Source organism: Sycon ciliatum, chromosome 5 (assembly GCF_964019385.1).
Source record: "Sycon ciliatum chromosome 5, ocSycCili1.1, whole genome shotgun sequence".
NCBI lineage: Eukaryota > Metazoa > Porifera > Calcarea > Leucosolenida > Sycettidae > Sycon > Sycon ciliatum.
In genome coordinates, this window is record NC_088647.1 from 12,978,923 (window position 1) to 12,989,136 (window position 10,214).

General features: G+C 48.6%; 1 protein-coding gene across 1 annotated transcript; it reads right to left on the reverse strand.

Annotated features, from left to right (window-relative positions):
- Positions 1-873: 873 nt before the first annotated feature.
- On the reverse strand, positions 874-9,983 carry LOC135816800 (uncharacterized). Its single transcript, XM_065329900.1, has 3 exons — positions 9,977-9,983; positions 9,700-9,802; positions 874-1,873 (listed from the first exon to the last, which is right to left on the reverse strand). The coding sequence occupies exons 1-3, from the start codon at positions 9,981-9,983 to the stop codon at positions 874-876; spliced, it is 1,110 nt and encodes a 369-aa protein (XP_065185972.1).
- Between the last annotated feature and the right edge of the window lie 231 nt (positions 9,984-10,214).

Below are 10,214 nucleotides of genomic sequence, written 5' to 3' on the forward strand. Positions count from 1 at the left end.
GCAGTGGAAAAGGCAGACACCAGCCAATTGACAAGGCATGCTATTATTGCCAGGGATTGCTACTGCTGTAGCAATGGCCAGTATCCGATCTTTCCCATCACCGGGGACCCCTGTATTGGCAGGTGTTGCACTGGTGACTCCGTGACGGCCGTAATGCTGGATGACGCACAGTATCCGCCGACCATCAGTGGCCACACCTGTGCAGAATGGACTGAGCAGAGCAAGTACTGGGTGCGGCGGAAACACATAAAATGCAAACCCTGTGATGCTGAATGTAACCAATACAAAGAGTATTGCTACCGATACTTGTAAGACTAATTGACATCATGCAAAGGACCAAACACAGAGACTTGTTCTAGACACCCACAGTCACAGTGAAAGGACATGCAACAGAAGCTGTTTGAAAACATTTGCTGGAGCCGGCGCATGCAATTGGGAAAGGCAACTCAAGACCGTTCAGTGTCTGCACCTACGAGTACTTTCCGTTAACACATAATAGTATATGATTTTAATAATTGCTTCAGATTTCTTGGGCGATAATGTTCATTCAGGAAAATGCAAGCGAGACCCTTCTTGATGGTTGCATGTACTACGGAATGGACTGAAAATTAGAACCCACCAAAAATTCAGTGCTGCTCAATGAGATCCGATAGCGCAAGTTAAGTTTGCGCCGGACATTGTTCAGTAATAGACCTGCGGACACTGCGATGTTCAGTGGTGCAGGACACAACGCTGGCTAACTCCATTGGATGTCATTGAGCAGTAGTGTAGGTGCATTTCACACAGTATGAGCAACACAATGGAAAATTACAGCCACACATATTCACCTTGTGAAGATTGGGGGTGGAGGTGCTTCACTGGATGCCCCCACCCCTACATTTGGAACTGTCCTGGTGTTGCAGCCAGCAGTGTGTTGTCGCTGATAGCGCTGGTCAACCAGTCGTCATTACTGCTAATGCTGGCCAGCCCACCATTGTCGCTGCTAGCTCTGGCCGATCCATGATCATTGCTGCTGGCTCTGGCCGATCCATGATCATTGCTGCTAGCACTGGCTGACCCACCAGCATCATCACGGCTAGAGCTGACCAACGTATTGCTGATATTGCTGACCAACCCGTCGCCGTTGGCTGACTCGTCTCTGGTGGTCCCACCGTCATCACGGCTAGCACTGGTTGACCCGTTGTTGTCGCTGCTAGCACTGGCTGACCGGTCATCGCTGCTAGCGCTGCCTGACCCGTCACCTCTGCTAGCGCTGCCTGACCCGTCATCGCTGCTAGCGCTACCTGACCCGTCATCGCTGCTAGCTCTGCCTGACCCGGCACCGTTGCTAGCGCTGCCTGACCCATCATCGCTGCTAGCGCTGCCTGACCCGTCATCGCTGCTAGCGCTGCCTGACCCGTCATCGCTGCTAGCGCTGCCTAATCCGTCATCCCTGCCAGCGCTGCCTAGTCCGTCATCCCTGCTAGCGCTGCCTGACCCGTCACCACTGCTAGCGCTGCCTGACCCGTCATCCCTGCTAGCGCTGCCTGACCCGTCATCCCTGCTAGCGCTGCCTGACCCGTCATCGCTGCTAGCGCTGCCTGACCCGTCATCGCTGCTAGCGCTGCCTGACCCGTCATCGCTGCTAGCGCTGCCTAATCCGTCATCCCTGCTAGCGCTGCCTAATCCGTCATCCCTGCTAGCGCTGCCTGACCCGTCACTGCTGCTAGCGCTGCCTGACCCGTCATCCCTGCTAGCGCTGCCTGACCCGTCATCGCTGCTAGCGCTGCCTGACCCGTCATCGCTGCTAGCACTGCCTAACCCGTCATCCCTGCTAGCGCTGCCTGATGCGTCATCGCTGCTAGCGCTTGTTGACAGGATGTGGTCCTGAATTCTGCAAAGGGTATTAGCTCATGACACAATTAGTTAGTAACATGTACCCATGTAACAGCAGTGAACCACTGTTACACGGGGAAACCGAGCCATGACAACAATGCACAGAAATCCAGCCAACCTAACATACCGATTGATACTACCATGGCCGACTCTTGATGTCCGGTGATGTTGGCTGTGGGGTGCCGAGACTTCTTTTAAACCTAGAGGTGATGGGTTTGAAAAAGCTCATGGCACAATGGATTAGCAGCATACACCCATGCAACAGCAGCCTGGTGAGGCCGCTGTCACACAGGGATACTGCCTAACTACAACAACAATGCACGGAATTCCAAACCAATGGTACATACCATGCATACTACCCTTGAAGAACCAGTTGACGACCAGCTGGATGGCTGTGATGTCCCAGGGCTTCTTGAAGCTAGCTGTGAAGGAAAGGAAACTAACTCATTAGGACACAATAGATTAGTAGCACATCCCGATGTAACAGAAGCCGTGCGAGGCTTCTGCCACACGGGAACATTTAGCTATGACAGCAAGGTACAGAATTCCAAACCAAAATGACATACCATACAACACTGGACAGTGGCGGCGAATGTCCTGTAGCACACGACTGCACTGGTTGCCTCTGTCCGTGGCGTCTTGAACCTAGCTGTGATGGGTTTAGAAGAGCTCGCGGCACAGTAGATCAGCAACATACACCCATGCAACAGCAGCCTGGTGAGGGCACTGCCACACGGGGATGCCTAGCTAAGTTATGACAACAATGCATGCGATCCTGCAGGGCGTGTTTCTTACCTTGCCCTTATCTACGCCTAGCCACATGTATATAAAATGAATGACAAGGATATCAAATGGAAGTGTGAAAAAAGACTACGAAAATATGAATATGTGGAGATGGGTTCAGAGTTTGGTGGTTGTCATGCAGCTGTCTTGTTCGCACACCATCCGGCCGCTTCCTCTCGCTGTCCAGGCTGGGAATTTGATGCTGAACGTCCGCAGCACATTGTCATCTGAGTTAGAGGTGGCAAGAAGGCATTCAGGAAGGAAATGTTGTAAGTGTGTTTGTAAGCTACATATATCAATAGAAGTAGACACATACGTCACAGTGGGGGGGGGGGGGGGGGGGGGGGTACTTACGGGCTGTCATGATGGCATGCTATAGTTTTGTGATTTCAGAGTGATGAAAAATGTGGCGAGTTTTCCACCTTCTTCAAGTTGAAGGCAAGCTTCAGAGTGATGAAAAATGTGGCGAGTTTTCCACCTTCTTCAAGTTGAAGGCAAGCGGTCGGAACATTTTTGAGTGAGCCTGAGGTTTTTCTCGAATTGATCTCATTGTAAAGTGGCTAAAAAACCACAAAGTTTTGCGAACTCTGGGCGCATCTATTTCCGTGAGTTTGCTATTTTTCAGACTCTTCTGCTCTGCAACCTGCTCAGGAACTTCGAGTTAAATTCGGTTCTCTTGCATGGTCTCTTTGAGATCATACAAGACGTGTGGAGTCACCAGCACAACTGCCTGCCACCCCTCCCCGCCCACTGGACCCTGGAACGGAAGATCTGTCACCATTTTTTCAGCTACTTTGTTGCAGCACTGGACTGCCGCAAAGTAGCAAAACCCCTTCCCCCTTCCTGTAGCTTCACGGATGCCACGATGATGCTGTAGGTCGCCTGGAGAGGTATGGCAAGAAAACACACACAAAAGCGAAAGCAGCAGAAGAGAGAAATTTGCATCTCACTGACTGGCAGACTCGAGTCGATGGTTTCAAAGTATGATAGTTGTAGGGCATACACTGTGAATTCCATACAAAGCAGCTGTTTTTTTGGCAATGATCATCGGCAAAGAGATTTAAACACTTTTTTCGCCACTTCTGAAAGTAATACACCCGCTCGGCACATGTACCTGCTGCAATGAGATGGCGAAAGGTTTGCAGTACTGGATATCTGTTAATTTTTGCACTGCACAACTCAGATGACCACGAATTTGGTGAACCAACTTGGCAGAGATTTAAGAGGTTGCTACACTCTCCAAGCCAAGCACAAAAAAGGGACCGAAATGTTTCTGCATTGGAGAGCAATACACACCGAGATAAGTATTCTTCTCCCATAATGTTTTAGAGGATCCTTGCAAAACTGGATCTCCCTTTCTTGTGTGACAGAGTGCCACTTTCTTGTGTTAACACAGTTCAACACATAACGGTACAAGTGTATACTTAGCAAAGCATCCAGATGGCAATTCCTTGTTGCTTGCCTGCATCGCCAATCACAAATCACCAATGGCCTGGATCTTCTTTACCTTGCACTGATATGATGTGCTGATCTGAATGCAGGACACACTCTCACATACAGGAAACAGACAAGGTCATCCCCCCCCCCCCCTCATACACACAAACGCCAAACATACACAAAACATACCCGAAAAAGTACCAAATCTCTGCCGATTTTCCGCCAGCAGTATTCGCCAAGGGCTATGTATCACCAAGAGTAGATAAACAAGAGTGTGCAACTCCGGATCTCTCCCGCATAATCTGCAGATACCCCCGCCCACGGCGGAATTTTTTGTTGACGTCACCTTTTTTCAGAAGAACGCGCATTTCGCCGCAGAGCAGTGTGAGAGCACGTGCTGGGCACCGACCTTGTAGTGTAAAGCCGCGCCAAGAGCACGAGGGAAAACTTTCCGAAAGACTCGCAGCTCGTGCGTCGTCAAAACGATTACGTCAACAAAAATTCCGCCGTGGGTCTACCCATCCGCGAGTTGCACACTCTTGTTTATCTACTCTTGGTATCACCCATAACGAACCTAAGGCCTGCTGGATGCTGATTCTTCCCAACATACAAGGCTATTATTTACAATTGACACATTCCAACAGTGCATGTGTTATTGTGTAGGGTGCAACAGACAATGCTCAAGGACAGGATGATCACAGGATGCAAGTGCAAGCTTCTCGTGGTATCTATGGAAAATCTCTTCTTAATGCGTATACGCTTGTCACCTTGATACCCATATGCGTACTTCCGAAGTAAAGTAAACCTCCCAAGGTGGCCACTCGGATAAGGCAACCACCTGTCCCAGAAGACCACTAAAACCAGCACCAAGGGGTGCTATTTCCAGTCAAGTGACCCTGGATAAGGTGACCACCTGGTTACAGGGACCACGTTTTGAAGGGCCCTTGAGCGGTCTTCTTAGACAGGCCTCACTGCACATGTACCTGCTGCGCGGAACGTCTGTCAAAACTCTTTAGAAACACACAGGGTTCAGTGTACGGTAAAGCCTGTCAAGGCGACCACCTGTCCCAGAAGACCACTGCATCCAGGACCAGGGGATGCTATTTCCAATGAATTGGCACTGGATATGGAGACCACCTGGTTGCAGAGACCACACTTTATAGGTCCCTTGAGCGGTCGTCTCTGACAGGTTTCACTGTATGCTTCTGAGGCTGCAGTTATCAAATGTATTGCAATCCTGGTTTGGGTTGGAATAGCCGGGCAGGAAGAGAGACGGAGGTGCTGGGGAGATTTTCTAAGAGTTAGGGTTAAGGAGATTTGTTTAGTAGTTAAAGTTCAACATGAAGGGTTTTTTTAGCAGTTAGAGTTCAATGTGAAGGAGATTAAATTTAGTTTGCAGTGAAATATTTCCGACAATGTTAGCATTTAGGGTTAGGCATATCAGGTGACAGCTGGATTTCACTTAGCAGGAAATATGGCTGGTAGTAGTAGCAAGGCATTAGGGATTATAATATCAACCGTTTAGAATGAGGTGTATTAGCTCCCGCACCAGGATTCCAACACAAGCAACAACCAAGCCAGTTCTGCAGTATCACCCTTTCGGAAATTTCCAAAAATATAGACCAGAATCGAACGAAAAGCTACATAATCGACAAACCTGGAGTTACCGTGAAACCTGTCTAAGAAGACCGCTCAAGGGTCCTTCAAAACGTGGTCCCTGTAACCAGGTGGTCACCTTATCCAGGGTCACTTGACTGGAAATAGCATCCCTTGGTGCTGGTTTTAGTGGTCTTCCAGGACAGGTGGTTGCCTTATCCGAGTGGTCGCCATGACAGGTTCACTGTATGTAAGAAACCAAAAATTTATACTTGAAGTATATCTGCTACTCTGGAGTACCAGTTAGTTTGGGTGGTTTTCAGTGGAGACCTCCCCTGGAACTGCGTTCTAGCGCAGCACTTTCCTTGTGTAATCTGAATTCCTCCTTTCAACGTATCCGCTCGCAACTTCAACATTCGTTGTATGGTGAAACACTTGCACTTACATCGCCGTGAGTGTTGTCAATCAATAGAACACCACATTGCTCGTACCCAATACGGGCAAGGGCAGCCATCCAATGCACGTCATCACAGTACTACCCCGAGTATAGAACATTAAAAATAAATAGTCCTGACCGGCGGAAGTAGGTTTTGGTTGGTCCGGCCATACCATAGCCTTTCATTCTGTGTGTATGACATAGCTGGTACACATAAAATCCTCAGCAGTAAACATTCGTTGGTGACCAACACACTTAGTCCAGTGATGACCCGACCAACCGAACCGGTTCTGGTGGGCCTTCTTTGCTCCTCGTTACATGTACACTAAGGGGCCGTCCGTAAATACATGTATCTACCTAAGAGACGTCTATTGGGCGTTTGTGGGCGGGTGGGTTTGCCTGCAAGGCGGCTCTAAAAAAATACATTTTGGTGTGCATGCATACCATACCGCGCGTGTACATTGTACATGATGTAACACTGCTACAGCTAGTACAGGTAGGCCTTGAGACGCACTACACTGACACTCACACAACGATGACAAGCAATGCATGTCTAATTGTCTATGACTCTAGTATGAGTATGATTCACTAAGACGGTGAAATGCTTCAAGCGGTGGTTAGTGGTCAGACTTACCATTTTCTCTTGTTGTTAGGTCATGTATGTACAGTACATTGTGGCAAAACTACGTCACCATAATGTGTACATGTGTGCATGTGTGCCATGTTTGTGCTTGTCCTGATATACTGTATACAGGCATTTTTCCCGTTTGTGTCTTTCCCTCAAACTAGTCAAGATTTATTTATTTATTTTTTACAAAAAAAAACATACCATTTGACGGCACAAAGCAGCAAGGCAGCGATGAGACATAATTATGGAATGGCACGAGTGGGGGAGAGGCTGCGGCAGCTTGACCGACCATAGGGTCTTGGCTTCATTGCAACCCAAGCGCTCCACGAAAAACAAAAGAATACAGATTATACGCAGGGGGGGGGGGGGTAGATAACTGGGGATTACGGGGAAAAGTACGCACAATAAAGTTATCAGAGAGTCAACGAAGTGAATGGAGGAGGGAACAGAGTTAGAGCTGTTTTTCGTCTTTTTTCTTTGATTCATAACCTGTCCATTGCCCACTCCCAGCGGGTAAGGCGCAAGTGGGCGTTGACCTTCTCTTTGAACTTCTGCAGTCCTTTCCTTGTTGGCTGGTTCAGCAGAACGCACTGCCGGAGCTGGTTCCAGACCTCCACAACAGCGTCAGGGAAGAACCGAAGGACATCATTCCGTGCTCTGAGCGGAAGAGAGCTGAAACTGGTGTGAGTGATGCTTTTGTGTGCGTCGGCTATGGCGTGATGTGTTGGTCGCTCGGGGTGGAAGAAGGGTGAGAAGCATGTCTGAGCCAGTTGAAAAGTGGAGCTTGTACAGAAAGCAGAGTGCTCCGACCATTCTATGGATGTCCAAGCTAGGGAGGTAGGCTCCATCACCGATTAGGTGAAGGCCACGGCATTGGATGGCAGTGAGGCGAGCCAGAGTGGTGGGTGCAGCGCTGGGTGGGGTTCTCGCATTTGAATTTCCCGCGATTCACGACATCGAAATCTGCGACGCGCTGTGTCATGTACTGTCGTGGACATGGAAATCCGGTCGCACGTCTAGCGGCCCCAGGGCGCTGGCCATGCAGCCTTGGATAAGCGGAACACGCATGCATTTATGCGCTGACGTATGCTGGTAACATCGGATCAACATGTGTACTGCACGCATAGCGTTAACGCATTCTGTACGCACTGAGGGCGCCGGCCCCGGTCAATCGACTGGATCTCCATGTCCGCTACAGTATGTGTGAATAGTATGGTGTTATTATCTGCATTTGGGGGGGGGGGGCTTTCTGGGGTGGGTGGGTCAAGAAAGAAACGCCCGTTAGACGTCTCTTAGTGTTCAGAAGATCCCGAGGTCTGAACCAACGACTATATGTCACATGCATGGTTGTGCTGTACTGCTACGCATCTGCTTCTAGTATGCTTGCATTCATGGTAGCATTGACTGTAGACCTGAGCGGTCACGTGCATGCTTCTGTCTCGCGAGTTCCCGGATGCATGCACCGGAGCTTGCGCCGCGCTGCTTTTGTTTAGTTCCTGGTTGTTGGACTTTTAGTAGTGTTTAGACTAGTTGGTGTGAACAGTTGCTTTTCGGAGTTCATGTGGAAAGTTCAAGGTTATTGTTTCTTCGAATCGCTTTCCGTTGTGCACGAATGTAGAATGTGTCTCTGTGTGAGTGTGCGTTCCCTTTAGTGAGCTTTTCTTAGTAACACTTAGTAAATACATATATTTACGGACGGCCCCTAAGAACATCGGGGATATGTGTACCGGTAGTAAAGCAGACTACGGAATGTCAGCCAGTCAATAGGGGGAACCATGGAAATAGAGCATAGGCAGAGTGGTTGAAGAAAAAAACAGCCGCAATTTCGACAAGGAAAGTCAACTGGAATTTGCCACTACTTCGAAGTACATGTCTAGTAAGTTGCTAGTAACCATGCAATAACGTTACACAATCTGTGAGAGTCCTCCAAACCGAAATTGTGAGCCGACCCGACCTACAACACACACAGGTCTATTGCCTTCCGGCGAGGAGGAGTAGCGCACAGGTTCATTGTATTCACACAGTCGCAGTGTAAAACAGAGAGGTTCCAGGCTGTCCAAGAGAGTGCTCAATGCCGAGAGGCTGTTTTCTGATGATCGCTTAGTGCGTGAAACTCAGAGTTAAAACACTTTTTCCGTCCTCTTATTGGCAGTCACAGGGTACATGTAAATATCTGGGTTTCTCGACGACTAACTTACTTATTCTGACTTATTCTGCGACGATGAAACCGCGAAGAATGCCTAAACTTTGCAAGAAGGAAACCATCAACTTCAGGCGGGGTCCACTAGCGCTGGTCACAGGAAAGCCGCTATGGGTGTCCTAGCAAAGCAAGTGCCCTTTTGCCACAAGGTATACGGTAACTACTAGTAAGTATGCCTGCCGGTATGTTTGTGTACAGAACAGAACAACAAGGACAATCAAGGTTTGTTTGTGTACATGTAGAAACAGAAAGAAAAGAATAAAGTATAGAAGGCGGTCAATGCTAACCAAGCAAGAGTCACAGTCTAACGTGGAATGTTACAGTTGTGACCAAAGAAATCCAGCCCACGTGCCTCAAGTAGCGCCAGGGTGTATAACAATTGCACATCGGCGAAGCACAGAGGGAGAAGCCACTGGAAGTTTCGACGAGACCTTTCGTACCATTGCTCTTCAAATTCGTTACAATGGTGACAGGAGTAGCAGCAAACACGTCCTTATATGGAGGTTATATCTACTTGAAGAACTTTTTGAGAGGTCAGAGCAGTTAACTTATAACAAATAAAAACATCCATGTTTAATGTAGTTGCTAAGAAAGGCGTCCGTCCAATGTATTTTCTCCCCACGCCGGAGCTCGCGCTTTTCCTATAAAATCATCACCGAAGTGTTGCTACCTCTATCTCGTTCCGTCCAGGGAATCCCGAAAGAAAACGAAGAACAAACGCTACCTAACAATTAACAACCTCACCTTTCGTTCCTGTCCTCAGCTCCCGCAACCTCAGCATCCTTCGAGCTAGCAGAAACGTCGGTAGCACAGCTAACCACCGCTCCACTACCATGACTACCGAGGACTGGAAGAGAAAATATGTAAGAGAACAAACAAACCAGGCACAAACGAACAACACACCAAAGGGGCAATTTTCCAGTTGCTCACCTCACCATGACTGCCTACAAATTATAGTCGGCCATTTTTAGAAAGGAATACTGTGGAGGTTACCGTGGAGGTTACTGCCTTCTTCCTTTACTCCGCATCTTTATTGGACATAAACGACCGAGTGCGCTACATGTAACCGTAAAGGGGTCGACCTCTAGAAGGCGAATACGCAATGAGGTGGTCGCCATTGAGGACAAACACCGACAAGAATGCGACGAGAAAGAAGAAACACAACTCTCCCACGAGGAAGGAGAAGCCAAAGAGACACCAGCATGCATTGGTGGATTCGATACCAAGAACGACCTCCCTCCTAATGCAGTTCAGCTGCA

Bases quoted from the DNA above. Each gene is read 5' to 3' on its own strand.
- LOC135816800 (XM_065329900.1), bottom strand. The intron at 1,874-9,699 runs GTGAGGTTGTTA...TACCCTTTGCAG, and splicing joins GCTGAGGACAGGAACGAAAG to AATTCAGGACCACATCCTGT.